This window comes from Oryzias latipes, chromosome 21 (assembly GCF_002234675.1).
Source record: "Oryzias latipes chromosome 21, ASM223467v1".
Classification (NCBI taxonomy): domain Eukaryota; kingdom Metazoa; phylum Chordata; class Actinopteri; order Beloniformes; family Adrianichthyidae; genus Oryzias; species Oryzias latipes.
This window is the reverse complement of record NC_019879.2, coordinates 29,973,746-29,991,756: the sequence shown is the minus strand read 5'-3', so window position 1 is coordinate 29,991,756 and position 18,011 is coordinate 29,973,746. Positions and strand designations below refer to the sequence as shown.

Here is an 18,011-nt window from a genome sequence, read left to right as displayed (position 1 = left end):
GTAGGAAACTCTCTGATGTTTCTGTCACAATGTGACTCAAGGAATAAAAATCAAATCACTGTTTGCAGAGTTGGGTTGGATTTCACAAATGACACCTGAGGCTTTGGTATTAAAACACTGACGGTTTTGTCCCTCTCTGATATACGGGATTCCTTGGAAGCACGGTAGCTCTGGTTTCAGCTGAGATGAAGCCAGAAAGTCTCACTTCCATCATCTTTAGATTTATTTTCAAGTTTCCATTGGTTTTTAAATTATGATTATGCCTTTTTTTGCCAAATTAAATAAATAACTGTCGTTTTCTAGGACATGGCGGATTGAGTTGGCGGCGGGACTTTTGGTGCAAAGCAACCGGACCGGAAGTTCATGTCACGCCCCCCTCCCTACCCAGTGCAGTCAAAGAATACTCTTTTTTTTTGGGGGTGGGTTTGGTCCAAAAAGAAAAATTTAAGTGGCGACCCTAACAGTTACCCCCCCTCCACACCAACCCTAACAGTTACCCCCCCTCCACACTGCCTCAACTTTACATTAGCAGTGCAACAAAAATGGCGAGCAATATTGGAGCTATTCAGCCGTACAGTTTTAGATCCAAATTCCTGCTCAGACGAGGAAAACAAGGACCTTCATTAACTGTTTCTTGTATTTTATCTACTGCATATATGTTGTATGGCGACCTTGAGTGCTCAGAAAGGCGCCTTATAAATAAAATGTATCATCATTGTTATTATTATTCATACCATCTACCCTGCGACAGACTGGCGACCTGTCCAGGTTGTCCCCTGCCTTCGCCCACAAGTGGCCGGGATTGGCTCCGGCAGCCCCGTGACCCCGAAAGGGAAAAACGGTCAAGAAAATGAATGAATGATTATTCATATTTTTTTACCTAAAAGTGGATGCATCAGTATGGAGCTCAGCAGGGAGACTGTGACCTGTCCAGTGCATTTTCTACATCACAAATATGATTTTTTTCCAACTGCTCCCAATTCACAGTAATTTGAAAAGAGAAATACTCAGAAATGCGATGTTGTGCTCATAATAAACATAATAAATCCGAAAAACGCCACAAAAAACAGGTTAAAAACACCATAACCCTGATTGGAGTGGGTCTTTAAAGAGTAAGCGAGCAGGTGTGTGGATTGTAAATTCTCCTGGGCTAAAATGTGCTGATATGGTGAAAATAAAGGACTTTGAATCCAGGTCACTTCATAAAACCTTGTTCTATTTACCTGTGTATATTTTCAGCTGGCTAACATTTAAAAGAAGTGTGTATGTATTATATGTAGATGTTGATCTATTTCTCTCTGTTTCTGCCTTCCCCAGAGCCGCCCCGTTTGCTCAGGCTGATGAAAGCAGACCCGGAGGGTCTTTTAGTTAGTGCCTGACAGAAGCAGCAGCCGCAGAGAGGTGCCTGGTGCTACCGGAGGTGTGACAGAGTCCCAGCCCACCGCACATTGATTCACACAGGATTAAGCTACTGCAGAATGCTGCAGGCGGAAGGCTCGGCGCAGGTGATTTACCGTCACTGTCAGACTTAACATCACCGGACACCTCTGCCCTGCTCCCGTCTGCTGTGGAGGGACTACGCAAAACCATCTGCCACTGCACCACCCAAAGGCATGACTCACCCTCATCTCACACAGGTAGTGTTTATTAAAAATCATACAGTGACTGGAAAATTGTTTTAAAAAGTGCTTTCAGTTTTTCTGAGAGCAAAATATATATATATATATATATTTCTGTTTGGCTAAACCAATAAAATCTGAGCTGCTCTCTTGACTTGCCCACGGACCTGCTCATATGTTCCATCAGGCCTTAATGGGGAAGAAATGTGTCTGCCATAACCCCATCATCAAAGGACGACACCCGTAATCAATCACAAAAAGCAAAGACATCCCGTTCCACGAATGAACAAGAGGTGAAGCGTCTAACCGGCAATCTCCAACTCTGACCTCCACGTTTGACTTAATTTTCACATTGGAATTGGTTGTTGGCAGAGAACATCAATCATGCTGTGCAGAGTCATCGGAATTGGACCGAATTCCTGATCTCTCCAGTTGTTTTCACCCCCCCCCCCCAATCAGCAGTTCCATTTGCTTTATTATGATTACATCAATGGTTTTAGAACGCCATTTGCCAATGAACATAATCTACAAAAAGCCGCTTTTATGAAGACGGATCACCATTTTTACAAGCAATAAAGAACAATTACATGCAAAACCCGAACACCTGCTGGCAGAAAAAATGGAGAAGGGCAAGAACGGTGCTTTGAGAGGGAGAATGCAAAAGGAGAATGAGCTGCTTCACTGTGTAATTGTGTGGAAATTTAAAGGAGGGGGGGGGTGGCGTCTCTTTTGAACAGACTGGAATTAAATTCATTTGTCGCCACTCCAAACAGAACAGGGTGTTTGGCTTATTTAAAGCGGCCGGAGGATCACATGGTGATTGTTTGGAGCTCTGGTGAACCAATTTAGCTTTTGCCTTTCAATGGAAACATCTAATCAGACGTATGTGGCGAGCTCCTGCAAAACGGGAGGGCGGGGAAGTGAGGCTCATCTGCTCCCTTATGATGGCTGCAGGATTCTTGCTCCCGACAGTTCTAGAGAGTTGGCCACAAACCAGGACCACAGGAGACAGAGAGGCAGATTGCATTCCATCAGAGCACAGACAGGATGTACTCCTCCAGCTTCTGAGCATGCTGCTGTTTGCCAGGTTTGCTGCAGCCACAGAGAGCCTGGCATGATTCCTTTGACCCAGATATGTGTCAGCTTAAGAATTTGCCCTTTTTTCTCTTCAGGATACTCTGTATTTCTTCTCCACTCAGATGCAAAGATTTGAACACTGTCAGGGCAATTTTGCTACAAAATCTTGCAGCCCTGTGGGTATCTGAACCGTCTGGCTTGTATAGATGCCTTTAGGTCATGTAAGTTTTCACAGTTTGTTGCTGTTATGGGTTTTCTAATCAGTGGTGACAAGCTTTGTCCGCCTGGAAGAGAGTCCTGCCCATCTCATTAATAGTCAAATTAGAATGGCTCAAGGAAGGATGTAATCTAGAGGCAGTCAGGTATGGCTTCCAACACTGCAGCCTTTGAGGAAGACTAGAAATCAGAAAAAAAGAGGTGTCTAATTGGCACATGGCAGTGTCAGTGCCAGCCCAGTTTGTTCTCTCAACCAAAGACGAAACATATCCTCGCCATGAAAGGATAAGAAAAGAGAAAAAAGTCCAATCCGAATGGATTGAATATTTAAAAGAAAGACTTGAGAGAGAGAGAGAGAGAATTTGGGCTTAAAGGCTTCATGCAGCAGAAGAGTTCTGAGGCATTTCTACTAACAAGAGATAAATGCTTTTTTTTCCCCAAATCCTGAAAGAAAAAGAGAAAAACTACTTTTGAGAGTAGAAACACACATTAAATCATGAGGAAAATTGGACAGTCCATTTGGTGCATCTTCTGGTCCATTTCTGGGCACCAAGCCATCTTCATCCCAACATGTCTTCCTCAAGAAACATTTTTTTCTCTCCCACCAAAATAAAAAGCAAAGTCAAATTTTTGCTGAATTAGATGAAGCAAAAAATAATTCCCCGCCTGGTGCTTTCATAGCTACACCATGTGTAAATAATCCAAAACCTAAAATGCTTTCCGCCTTTCGTTTATCGTTAGCAGTCTTTATGATTTGTCATCATTGGAACAACAACCCGCTCTTTTGGTTTTATCATTAGTATTAGCAGGAGGAAGCAGAGACAGATGGTGATGCTGCCATGATACAGTTCATATTCACTTTAGTTGAATATAAATTGCCATGAAAGACTAGTCGGTCTATTCAGTCTGAACTCTTTGCTCAGTTTTTGTCACAAATCTTTAATCAAAAAAAAAACACAAAAAAAACGTGGGGAGTGATTGTTAATAAGAAATCTACATGCATCTCCTACAAAATAAATCCTATTAGAAGAAAAGTCCCTCTTGCTGCAGTGCAGTAAAATCAGGGTTTTCTGGAAAATGAATCACCTCGGTTCCAAAAGTCTCTCAGAGCATCAGGTGCTACCGGCTGCAGTCCCATAGTTGCTAATTTTGCTGTTGGTGCAATAAAATTAGAAGACAAGTGAATCCAGGACTAATCCTGAGCCCTCCTGAGACGAGTCACAAAGCAGGAGATGAGAAGAAATAAGCTGCAATAAAAAGTAGTAAAACCCAAGTTCACAGGCGGATCAGCGTCTGTCGCAGGAGAGAAGCAAGTTTCCCACTTTGGTTCTACTTATGGTGAACAGCAGCACCCGTCATAAAGGACTGGCTTTACATGGTCTATGGTTTACATGTTTCCGTGTAACGGAGAATCTGAAATGTGATTGGTTACTCTTGGGATTTTTCCATAACTATCCACTCTGTCACCACAGGAAGGGCTTCAGGTGGTGATAAAATCCCAGGTGACAGTTTGATTTAAGCCCAAATTTTCATTCAGAACCCAGTTTTTGAAGTCCAGGTGTGGAAGCAGATTGCTTCCACGTCGTCTTTGGATTGGCTTGAAAAAAAAAAAGAAAGAAAGGAAAGCATGAATTGTGGAGTTAATGGTCGAGTCCCTGCTGTACAGAAAAATGTGCATGATTTGTCTCAGCCGCTTCGTCTGTCTTCATTCCCCACCAGGGCTGCACACAGTCTCTGCCCGTGGCGACTCTGGCCGGGGTTTCTGGTCACACTGACATACTGATGAATTTCATTTCCATCCCACAGGAGTAAGAGAGGAAGCGATGGGCTGGACTATGATTCTAAAAAATGACTTTGGGGTCATCGCCTGGACTCGGCACACTGCAAAGTTGGTCAGCCTCTTCCTCCTCTTGTCTCTTTTTACCATTCCAATCCCTTCAACAGACACAGTTCTACCCAGGGACCAACATTTCTCATGGAAAGCAGGTAAAATACTTTTAAACTATCGACATGTTAACTTTTTCAACAAAGGTATTTGCACTCCAAACATTCTGCTGCGTGTTTTCAGTTGATTGTATGCATAGGGCGACAGTGGCTCAGGTGGTTGAGCGGGTCGTCCAATGATCGAAGGGTTAGCAGTTCGATCCCCGCTCCCACCAGCAAAAATGTCGTTGTGTCCTTGGGCAAGACACTTCACCCTCCTTGCCTCCAGTGTGGCTCCACTGGTTTGTGAATGCGCATGAATGATCCCGGTGATGGTCAGAGGGGCCGTAGGCGCGAAATGGCAGCCACGCCTCTGTCAGTTTGCCCCAGGGCAGCTGTGGCTACAACCATAGCTTACCATCACCAAGTATGAATGAGGAGTGAATGAATAATGGACACAATGTAAGCGCTTTGGGTGTCTTGAAAAGCGCAGATAAATCCAATCCATTATTATTATTATTTCCTAATTAAAGAAAAATGATTTAACTGAATTATCCTTATTTAAACCTGTTAAGCCTCACAATGAGGGTTGTCTTCTGTCCAAACACCCATAGAGGAGTCAGTTTCAGCAGAACACCGAGCAACCACAAAACTACATTTATGTTCACACCGTTTCATGAACGCGCATTCAGCCAGTGGTGTTCACACCGGACAAGCAGGGAGCAGAAGGGGGGGGGGTTCTTCTTCTTCTCTTGTTTTTTATTTATTTTTTACTGTATAATAGCACTTATCCGTCTCCTTCAGGGGGATAAGGTTGATGTGAAAAGTCAAAGCGGTGCAAATCCCACTAATCTTGCCAGACTTTTGGTTTTCACAGCTCTGTTCCTATAAATGTCCGTCTTGGTGTCACATCTTTCTGGCCGGGCACAAAATCTAATTATTTCTCCTTCTTGGTCATATTTTCAACGGTTGGCACTTTGGTGTTTTGAAAAGGACAGAAATACACGTGACAACCAAATCTGAGTCTCTGATTGGTCAAAGTTCAGCGTTGTCGTGTTTTAGCAGCCATTCTGAACGTAGAGCCCGCGACCGGACTTGTGTAATGACGCATAAACATGAGCATTCTGGATGCTGAAGACCAAACTTTGACCTGCGTTTACATCAACTTTTTCTTGAAAGTGGCCACTTGAGTGTGAGTCGACCCAGCCGGTGTGAACACAGCCTCAGTCACCTGTCTGGTGGTTTGGCCTGCAGGTGAGCCTGGGAGTTCCTTTAAGGCTCGTAAGGTGTACGTATATCACGTGAAGAGCCCCAACAGGATCTCTGTGCACGCCTGTAGAAAACCGTGCATGAACATTTTTAGTCTACGAGTTCACTGAGCGATCTACAACTTTGGTATTTCCTGCGGGTCATCTCCATGGCCTGTGCAGGTTTGGCGTTTTTTCCCCCACAGACGACCTGTATCCACCTGTGAGGGCAGTTGGGACTAAGCCTCTATCAGGTGTCCTCTCTCATAAAGCATTTGAAAGTGAATTTGCTTGTGTTGAAGTTGACTGAGAGCCAATGTCAAACATTTTTGTACTTTAAAGGGAATGTTAAGGTGAGCTCACTCTTTCTTCGCTTCACAGGTTCACTTGAAAATGCATTTGCAAAGCAGTTTGAAGAAGAAAATTTGGGCTCCCCACACAAAGGCCCCGCTTGCTGTGTGATTAGCACTTTCATTTCTCACTCTGTGGTTGGGTAATGACACTGCCCAAGTGATAAAGAGATTGATTAATTTCACTTGAAAGAGCTCATGTTCGGAGGGATTGGAACCGGGACACCAAGGGTGAGGATTTGACATCCTTGCAGAGCTAAGATGGCGTGGAAGTTGTTTCTTTACTGGAGAAGAAAATCAATTTGGAAACAAAAAGGAAGTCTCAAACTTAAACACGACAATCATCTTTACTCCAGTACGCCTGCAAGGAAAGTGTTGTAATACACCAACCATCTTAACATTTTTTAATAGAAATCTGGGAGGAGGGAGGGGGGGATATTGCATCTTGTCTGTATCAAAGTTTGTTCTTTCAACTGGACACAAATATATTTACAGTAAAAGTTAAAAAATTGATCAGCGAAATCTAAAGCCTGAATACGAGAACTATCATGACAAAGACCAGGAAGGGGACAGACAGATGAACATGGTGCATTCAAAGTCCGAACCCACGAGCTCAGAGATTGGCTTGGTATATAAACCCTGCATTTGCATATTCAGAAGATCGTCCGATGGACCTCGTGTGAAAATCACGCCCACAAGTTGCTGATGGAGAGGAGCTCCAAGGCTAAAGTGAAGATAACTCTGAGGCCTGCTCAGCAGATCACACATGACAGAAAAAGGGAGGATGAGAATAAACTGTGAGGAAAATAGCTTGGCTGTGCCGCCTTCAAATGTAATATAATTTTGAGATGACAATACATAGTGAATCAAGTTTAAACCATTAGTGTAATAAAAGTTAAAGGCAGTTTCTAAATATTCTTCACAGACTGCAAAGCGCAGGACTTCCATAACTTCTGCCTCTAGTTGCTTCGCCCCGCCCTCGTAACTCCTGACCAACAAGTGAAGAGATCTTTGGTCGTGTGGTTTTGTGTGCAAGCTTTGGTCCGGAACAGCTTGACGACAGTCTGAGTACAGACCAAATGCAAGGTTTAGGACTTGATCCGGACCAAATTAAGCATGCTTGTTCCAGACCAACGGACTTTTACCCTCAGAATACATCTGCATTTGCTGCTTCTGTTAGAGGTTGTGACAGCAACTGAGCAGCAAATGATAAAAAATATTGATCTCCATGATCCACTGATCATGGAGAGTTCATTTAGTGAAGCTGTTTGTTTTTACATCCTTGAACATTTTTTTTACAGTTTAATTCTTTATTTTTAACTTGCCATCAGGTGGGCAGCATGATTATATTTGATCGTTGCACTCATTATTTCTTTACCTGAGTGACTATTTTTTTCCTGAGCTCATTTGTCTCCTTCTCTGAAAGCCTTCTTTCTGCGCTCTTCCTAACCTTTCTCTGTTTCCTCAAATGTTGTCCTGTAATTTAACCTGCCTGTGAAGCCTGAGCTGTGGCTCTCGCTTTGACTTTTCAGGAGATAAATTGAGATGGATAATTTGAACTCGCTTTAGTTTTTTTTCTGCGACTGCGGGATGAATCTTCAGACACGGTGGTTAACGAAATAAGAATCTCCCCACTGCGTCGCCATGGTTCAGTAACTTGTTGGAAAAGATATTTATTATTGCCTTTGCTTATTTGCTTAAGTACATCCAGGTGGCTATTTATAATTTCTTATATGCATTGAATAATGTAAACTCCTGTTTGTATTTGCAACAGTTGCATTTGGTTTGTGTGAAGAAGGATATCTGATGTTTTTGCTGAAGAATCCCTACATGCACTAAAGTTCATTTTGGATGTTGTTTTAGAATCACGGAGCTTCTTAGAGGTTGAATCTTTAACTCAAACAGTATTTTAGACGATACCTGATTTGCAACATAAGCCGTCTCTTTGTTTTCTTTTGAATCGCCGTTCGAGGTTGGATTTTCTTCTAATTAGCACAGCCACTTTATTGTGTCGGGTGTCTTTCTCAGCCAGCTGCACTGAGGGCTTCGTCTTTTATGTGAGCCAGTTCCCAGAGCTGCAGCTAAGCTGCGAGTCTCCATCTCAAACGGGGAGCTGGATTCATTTAGAATTGACCTTCATCAGTGTCTTGAAAAACAGAACGGAGTCCTGAAAGGCGGAGGCTAATGGGACTATTATTTGACTCTTAAAATTACTGCTCAAAGACGTTTGCGTTCAAACACTCGGACTGGATCTTTTTGTAGCACAAATGCACAATGTTGGCTACCGCCAGATCAGCATAGAAGGGTTTAGTTTAGTCAGTATCTTCTGTAGCTTCCTACTCTAATTTACTGCAGGGAGGGAATCTGTAGGATTCAAACATATTAACCGATTGTTGGGTCTTGTTTGATTAAACCAAGAGTCTTCTCTCATTGCAGTGGTGGTTCATGCATCTATTTTTGAAATGTCGTGCAGATTTGATTTGTTTTCATGCCTTTAAATGTGGACCACAGCTCCACGCTGACATTCAGGCATTTTTTTAAAAAGCACAGGCAGGATTTCCAACAACATCACTTCCACTACAAAAACTTTTATTATGGTCATGATGCTAACACTGGGCTTTGAAAGAAGAAGAACAAGAAGAGGAAAAAAGTATCCCGACAATAATCAAAACGCCTGATTTCCCATGTCAGTCAGATTGCGCTCAGGTCAGAGGAGCCAAACAAAGCGTGTTAAAATTGACGCCTTTGAAGCTCTCCCAGATTCCCCCAGAGGTCCTGCATCTATGTCCTTTCGAAGACTGGGATTCACCTTTTTAAGATGTTACTTGCATTTTTTTCTTCTTCACTGCCTTGTTAAAAGCAGGAAAAGCAGGGTTTTATAGGCACATGTGAGATCCCAGATGTGGCTGTGAAACACATCAAAGCTTTTTTGAAGAAAAGACGTTTTTCTTTTTTACTTTTGTGTCTGACTGAACGGGGAACTGGTTCACAGAAGAGAAGCATCATCAACACTAAGAGGCAAACTCTCATATCCTACCATCATTTCACAATGCACTGGAGACTGCAGAGAAGCCTGCGCTATTATCAAAAGCATTCATTTCTTTTTCGTCTGCTGATATTTATTACCTTAGTTGCACCTAATGTTTCTTCCTTTGGGAGCTAAAAAGACAGTCATTTTCATGCGCTGTTGCCAAGAGTCTTGTGCAGAAGCGAATCGGTACGCTACGTGGGAATTTTCCGTTATAAGATTTAGCTGCAGGGCAATGATTTGCAGAAGATTGAGAAATCAATAAAGGTTTTTCTTAATGACTGGAATCTTAGTTCCTGCTTGAAGGAGCTGCTCTCGTCAGTTTTATATTGCAGGGTAAAAAAATTAAATGAAAAGAAAGTTTCCCATCTTGAAGAAAGGAGCCTCGCAGACTTTAACAAGTGATACTTTTAGTAATTACATAGCCTCCTCACCATTAAAGACATTTCCTTTACAGAAATTGTTATATATAAAGTTGTTTTTAATCTACATAAAAAGCTAAAGTAGGTCTAGAGGAAAGCATGGTGTGTTTCTGTTTGGAGATTGCACGTTATTTTCATGCATGTGCAGAATTGTTTCCAGCTGCCAGTTAAAAGACTGCATTTTTAACTTTAGGCGTGAGGCTGGGACAGCATGACGGCCTGGGTCTTTCTGTGATGAAATAATTCTCTCTTCTCCCCAGATAAATGCAGGTCTGGAAAATAAAAGTTTAATTTAACAAAGAGGTGATAGAAGTTGTTTTTTTGTGTTTTTGACTGGTGTGAAAGATGCACTCATTTGTGCTTTGATGCAGTCTGGCAACATTTGCATTTCATTCCAGTCGCTGAGTATATTTGTTTGAAATTTCATCTTGCTCTTACACCATCAAAGCTGAAATCAGGCACCGCTGCCGTCGGAGCTTTTGTTGTTTCTGAAAATGAGCTCAGCGAAAGCAGAGAGCAAAGATCAGAGCCTCCCAGGATTTCACTTTTACCCAGATGACACAAGATAATTCACAGAGGGGAAATCCAGTTACTCACAGCAGGTTAAAGGTTTTCGCAGTTGAATAGAATTCATTGGCATTTCTGGATTTAATTCTAAAATCAGAAATTATGGTGTTTTTTAAAAGAGCGTTATAACTTTTTTGTCTGGAGAAGATGGAAAAGCCTCCAGTTTAGTTTCAACAGTTCTGTTTTTTGTTCGACTTTGGAGTCAAAAGATGTGACAGAAATGCAACTGATGTCCTATTTTTCATTTTTACATCAGAAGTGCTGCACAGATCCTGCTTGTGTAATGAGCTTTGTCATGTTAATGGTCGGGGAGGAAGTGTCAGCTGACAAAACCACATCTTTTGCTCCATTTTCTTTTGAAGGAGGAAGAAGAAAGAAAAAGAAAAAAAATCATCATTTTGAAATACTGACCTACTTCTGCATAATTTGTCATTGTGTGGAAATTGAGATAAACTGAAAGCTCATTTCAGGCTGAACTTAGAGGACTCCACAGATACCAGTTTTATGTAAAACATCAGCAGCATCACAGCTATGAAACACACCCCAACCTTTTTTTTATATTTGACCTTAAATATAAATATAAAAAAAAAATCACCTCTTTTCACAGGAATATAAAAACATAAAACATCTGGATCAGCTGTGGACAAAACTTTTAAACATTTGTTTTTGTGAACATTAAAATTGTAATGAACAGGTTTTGTCCCACGACTCTATTTCATAGAATTAATAATAATACTTTCTTTAGATTAATGAAAATAGTGAATTATTTGGGAAGGACAGACTAGCTTCTGAGTATTGCAGAGATCATGAAAAAAACGTGTTCCATTAACTTTCAGGCTTATTTTATTTCACTTTTACTGCCATTTTTGGAAAGGTCAGGGTTTGGTGGTCGGTAAAAGCACCACAGAGAAGCAGGAACAGACTTACCAAGTCTAACAAAATACCAAGACCTGAAAGCAAGTGAACCAGGGACGATGCCATAGCGACAGAGTGCCTTCACCATAATCCAGAAAAAAATCAGAAAGACATTCAAATAGCAAAGAGCTGCATTCCAGGGGGGCATCTGAGAAAAATGTCTGCGGTTTGACCGAGAACACAGGGGTTTTGTGAGATTTTTCTTCTTGTTTTTGTGTTTGGAACTTCAGATACTTAAATTAAGTGAAGTTTTATTGGGTTTTAACCTTGACCAAACTGATTTTTATTTGTAAGCCCCAAGAAGAATGATTAAAACCAAAAATGAAGCTTCAGAGAAACTGTTTCCACATTTCTGTTTACACAGAAGCTTTTTATCTTGCCGTTGTGAAAAGGTTAGGACCCAACAGCAGAAAACTAAAGACTGGAAAAAATGACAAAACACAGATATTAAAAACTCTGGGAATCTGACACAAAAACATTACAACCAAGAATTCATGGGTCTGTTGACTGAAACAGAATCACGCTGGCGTGATTGTTACAAAAGCGGAAACCCAACTTGAACGACCAAACAACTCATTATAAACAAACAAAAAACGTGTTCATAAATCTTGGAAAAATAATACAAATAAGGGAGGTGGATGCTTCCCCTTTGTAGAAACAAATCGAGAGTTTTGGCACATGGGGAAATCAGAGTTCGATTATCAGGGGGCGTGATAAGCTTCCTCCAGTCCTTTAAGACCTTTACAGCAACCACAAATACAACTGCCACCACGCGATGAAGAGGCATCTGTAGAATCTTCCAGATTTCCTGCCGCCTCCTGAGTTTTTGAAAGTTGTTGGCGTGGTCATGAATGTAGACGGCAGCAGTCAGGTGTCAGTCAGTCAGGTGGGCATGACGTTGTTAGGAAATCAGGCTACAGCTGGGCAGCCACAGGGCGGTGGCAGCTGGATCAGCGCCCGGCTCTGATTGGATGATGGACCATCCATATCATGTGCCACCAGCTGCCAGCCACCTAGTAGCTTATAAGAATCTCGTGAATTTACCAATTTTAAGACCATATTGCTCCCAAGAAACCCAACAAGGGCAAAGAAAACAAAGATCTAAGCGGTCCAACTACAGCAGGAGTCTTCATTGGATAAAGAGCATTAATTTCCCGTGCTGCTATTGTACGATCTCTGACAATGAGACGGTGGCAGTGGGACGGCAGCACGGGGAGCTTGAAGACCCTCCCATCAGTCAATAATGGCGCTGCTGCCTTCATGGCACTGGATTGCAGTTGCATTGCCACCCCGCGACCTCCAAATGTGCTCGGGCGGCCACTGACAAATGTCAAACAATTGTCAGGTCGCCGTTTAATTTGAACTTTTCTTTAAAAACCTCCGCGCCCACCGCATGGCGTGTAAAAGTGCCACCTGCTGATTTTGTTGAAAAACTTTCATTTAGGTTGTCGCACTGTTGCATTTTGAGATACGTGACCGTAGTCTAAGAATACCTGTAAGCCATGTGAGGTATCTACAAATCCAACTAAATGTCTACTCAATGTATCATAAGACCTTTACAAATGCTAACAAATGTCTTAATAAGCACCATATCAACACCATCAGAACATCCATAAATGCTAATAAAGTCTCACAAATGCCCTATAAAGACTTAGAGACACATTCCTAATGTTTATGTCTTATAGCTAAATTATTAGGGGATTTCCTTTTTTACATATTGACCAAATATTTTATTTTAAGTTTGAGTTTCACTTGAGCAGTACTTTGTTTTTATTTATTTTTTCCTTTTTAGAATCAAAATAAAATGACATTCCCTACCTTTTCTACTAGTTAAGGTCTGGCTGCCCAAATTGATAGTATCCATACTCCACCATGAGTTCAACACTAACTAACAACTGTTGATCCGGTTAAAAGCATCGGACGCTCAGCAGCAGGTTTCATTAACTAAAACACGTCAACAGCAAACTGTCACACTGCTTAGTCTAATTTAAATGTGCATGTTGCAGCTGTCAGGGCAACCTTGACAAACTTTGACACGTTTCCTCAACGGCCCTAAAGACTCATGTTCAATAGATTTCTCATTTTAACCTTGTGTCCTTCTTTCTGACTGGCAGGGCGCTGACTGAGATTATCATAAAAGCCAGCAACTCGTCTCTGGAGAGGTCCCAGGCAGAAGATTCATGGCACTCAGATCCTAAATCCCATGAAAACATTCTTGCAGAAGTTTGAGCTTCCACAGAAATGTGCTGCTCTGAAGTGTCTTTCAAACAGAACAGGCCTTTCACATCCGTTATTTTAGTCCAGAAATGTTCAGCTCGGGACAAATCTCCCTCAGTTTGAATTGATCATAAGAGGATAAAATATAGATTTTAAAAAGAAACACATGACACTCATTGAGCTTCTCAAAAATCAAGTCTGGGATTCCTTCATTAAAAAGGTTTGTAGTGTAAAATGAATGACATATCACCACTGAAAAGGCTTTAAATGTTCCAATTGATCCCAACATGAAAATATTGCCAAACCTGACAACAGCGACATGTTTGGACTAGTATCTGGTGAATCTTTAGATATTTCTCTCATATTGTGCTTAGTGGTTCTGTTTTGTGACAGATCCAGGTCTAATGGGACCCCCGAAGGTCTGTTAGCAATTACACCCCATCGGGCTAAATGGCAGGATGTTTTCTTTGGCGTTAGCTGGAGCTGAAACTTGTGCTTCTCTTGATGGAATCAGTATCAGTTTAAATGTTTCTGCCAAAAGCTTTCAAAGGCATATCCATGCCGAACGGATGAAGTCAACTGTTGGGTGGATGGAGGGCCACGCTGTTTCAGAGTTACGATGCGAGATGGAAGAACAATTGAAACAAGTGCTCCTGAAAATCACAACAATTTTAGATTTTTCTTGTTACATTTTAAGAGAATCCGTTTCTGAACAAGAACAGTTATTGTTCTCAGAACAGACTGTTCTCCTACAGTTGCATTGCTCCGTCTTTATAACGTCTGGCCAGTGGATGCAGAAATTCTAACAAACGTGCATATATTTGACAGAAATGAACATAATTATATATTTTTTTGTTCTGCATCCTGATTGGCTGTAAACCGCTGTCAATCAATCTCTTCTGTGCGGTGTCTCCTGTAAAGAATGCCTTCAGTTTGCCTCATTTAAATGTATCTTCAATCGGGACTCGGATGAACCTTCCAACACGATTTCAAAGATAAAGATTAACAGAACCTTTTTTATACAAACATCCGATCTAAAAAAATTCTTAACACTGAGCTTTTTCTTAAATTGACTGGTTCTTTTCCGTTGTTGCAGAATCACACGGGTATAGAGAAGGTTGTCAGTCAGGACTAAAGCAAGCAGCTAGATCTTAAGATGAATGGAGGTGGAAGTGGCAGTGTGTCCTTGCATCTTGCACCGTGCATGCCTGTTAAAAAGTCAGACAAAGAAAGATAACAAAAAGTGAATTGTCTTTGGGTAAAATGAACGGACTCCGCTCCTGACTTCTTGTTTTGCACAAAGCAAAATGGATCAAGCCCGTGTGACACGGCATTGTTACTCCATCACTCCAGAACCGGATCCTTGGACTCTCTATATAAATCTCCCTTCGGGGAGAAATTCACTGCAAATTCAGATCAAGGGGAAAGCAAAATCTGTTTCAACAAAGTGTGTCGTCTGTGCTTTTACAATAATTTCAGGAGATTGAGTCGTCCTGGCTTTGAAAAAAAAGGGAGAAAAAGAATCCCCTCCTCTGTGCTTCTCTGACAAGCTGCTCTCCATGCTGGAGTGCTCTGTCTTTGTCAGCACAAGTGCTTCTACCCCCAACTGCTGACAGAGCTGCAAGTAAATAGGTTACCAGCTGATAAAATGCTTTGTTTTTTTGGTGGTTGCTCTGAGTTTACATCACTTTATTCTCTGTTGTTTAGTTAGTGAAAGGAACAGTTTGTATCTTTAAGCAACTCTTAAATAAAGAATATAACCACAGTAATGGATGATGGTTGGTCTCATGCACTCAATGCAGAAAAAAGGCAAACATGGCAATAAAGTTTTGTAAAATTGAACGGCTGCCTCTGAGGAGACCTGCTAAAATAACCTTTTTCTTGTGTGTTTGACCCAGAGGGGCTAAGAATGGAGAGACAGTGAGGAGGAAAGCTGATGGATTTATATTCCTCCCTGAGAAATCCTCCCATATGAATCATTTTCCGATTGCAGATCGCTGTCTATCCACAGTGCTTGTTTTAGTTCAGCCTTTGATCAGCTGCCGTGCCGCAGCGGAAGAATCAAAACACGGGATCCATGAGAGCAAGAATAAAGACGAGGCCTGTGAGGAACCCATAGATGTGGGATTATCCTGTCAGAATTACCAGCAAACGCAAATTATTTTTCAGGAAGATAAAATGTAGCTTTTATCCATTACAAGAAAAACCCTCCAAGATTATTTCTCAAAAAGCAGTTAAATTGTTGGTTATTCTTATTTTGAAAAGGTAAACATCTATTTGCCTTTAATTTATCTTTTTTTTTAATTAATAGAAAAGTGTCATTTTTTAAAAAAATATTCTCACCAATGTTGAATATCCAAACTCCTAAAAATATTTAAAATTTGTGACACAACACACAACGCTTGGTGGTTAAGCAGAACAACTCGGCCCCATAAAAATATGTTTATTGTCCTAACCTTAAAAGCAAAACAAACTTCAGTGCCCACTCATGGTTGTTCTTTTACATAAAGACCGGTACCCCACTAAACCAATCCATTTAAGCTGTGTGAGGTTACCATGGTAATCTGGAGCTTTTAATAAACCTGGCCCTGACCTGACAGGTCCTTGTGCGCCTATCACAAACATGTTTTTGGAGGGAAGGAAAGAATGTTCCCTAAGTCTGGTTAGCCTTCGTCACAGCTTTTTTTCTTCTTCTTCTTCTTCTTTGAGACCTACAAATTTTGTAAACCAGCAAACGTCTTCATCCACTTTCTACAAATTTAGTTTCTTTCTGATTTTGTATCCATAATTCTGCAGGTCCTTCTCCATGCTTTGTTGTTGGGGAGGTTGGGTTACCATACATGACATCCAAGATGATGGCAAGACTAACGGCTGTGGTTGTTGTTGGAAACCCAAAACTGAAGAAACTAGAGTCAATTTTCACTTTTCAGTGACAATGGCTTAATATTACAGTGTCCCCTTGTCTAACAGGGGATACATTCCAAAAATAACCCACGACAGGTGAAATCCACAAAATGGAATTACAGATGTTTCAAGGCTGTAAAACTCCTCACTACACACAGCCCGACATGAACTTTTTTACATTTTTCTCTCGTCTAAACTCAGACCTTCGTAGAAAAATAAATTTATGGAATGAAAACAAAAATCTGCTTGCAATCGAATATTTATGTAAATGTGATAAACTGAACGCATTCTGTACAGGAGACACATCACAGACAAGGTCTACAGTCAATCAAGGAGGTTGCAAAAAAATAATAATAGTCAAATAAATTCACGTTGAAAAGAGTCTGCAAAACACCCAGACTGTGAGAGGTGAACCATGATGTAGCGAGGGACCAATGTACTGTCCTATCTATGAATATATGTCTTGAGAGAGCTAAAACCACATCATTTTTAAATACAGCAAAGAAAAATGTCTAGTAAATGGCAATTACTCTGATACATTTACTGTAGAAACTTTGTGAGTAGTCTTCCAGTACCATACATTTTCCTTTCACTTGAATAGATTTGTTACTAAGTATGAAACTCCACCTCTGCTTCATTGGGTTTTCTCTGTCTGATAACAGATTCTACATGTACAAACTGATTGTTTAAACCTCACATCTCACAGTGGGCTTGTGTGGTGCATTCAAGAATGTACGCGCTTTTAACGTACAGTGTTAACTCTGGACTGTCGCAACCTGATACTAGCACGTTCTCACGGTTGAAGAGGCTTCAAAACTAGTGATTCTTTTTCTTTCAAATCAAATCAAGTTTTATTTATGAAGCGCTTTTCATTCCTTAAACCAGTTCACAGCTCTATTCCGTTATATGAAAGACGTGGAGTCACATATTTCCAGCTGGACACAAACCGCAATCATTAATTTCTCCTTTATGGTCACTTTTCAGATGGTTGGGACTCCAATGTTTTGAAAAGGTTGCTACCCATAAGTCACTCCCAAATCCAACTCGCTGATTGGTCAAAGTTCAACTTGTTTAACTTTTGCCCATTTCCGAGCCTGGTGTGAACGTAGCATAAAAGCCATATTGCTGTTGAATTGGCTAAAAACAAGGAAGTATTTGGAACATTTGGAAATATCCAAAATACTCATTTTCTTTCTCTGTTTAAGTTCTAAACAATAAATCTTGAATTTGTAAAAAAAAAATTGTAGCAATTACTTTGATACCTGTGAACGAGGAGAACTGAAAGAAGGCCCTGGTTCAAATCCCAGCTGGGATTGTTGTGCATTTGTGGGGGTTTCCACTCAAGATTCCTCCCACAGCCCAAAAACCTGCTTCACAGGTTAATTGGTGAATTTCAAAGTGTGTGTTTGAGTGTGTCTGTGTGGCCCTGTGATGGCGTGGTGAGGCATCGGGTGTGAACTCCACCTTCCCCCAGCAGGGGCTCGGATTGGCTCCAACAACCCCTTGACCCCATGAGGGATAGTGGG

The 18,011-nt window shown here is 41.2% G+C and overlaps 1 protein-coding gene across 2 annotated transcripts in view; it reads left to right on the top strand.

The window, feature by feature from the left end:
• thsd7b (thrombospondin type 1 domain containing 7B) overlaps positions 1-18,011 on the top strand; it is a 221,223-nt gene that overhangs the window by 54,191 nt on the left and 149,021 nt on the right. For both annotated transcript variants that reach the window (XM_023950471.1, XM_020702165.2), the window contains exons 2-3: positions 1,318-1,637; positions 4,719-4,898. In XM_023950471.1, coding sequence (XP_023806239.1) covers positions 4,736-4,898 — 163 coding nt within the window. In that variant the 5' untranslated portion in view covers positions 1,318-1,637; positions 4,719-4,735. The remainder of the gene's footprint in view (positions 1-1,317; positions 1,638-4,718; positions 4,899-18,011) is intronic.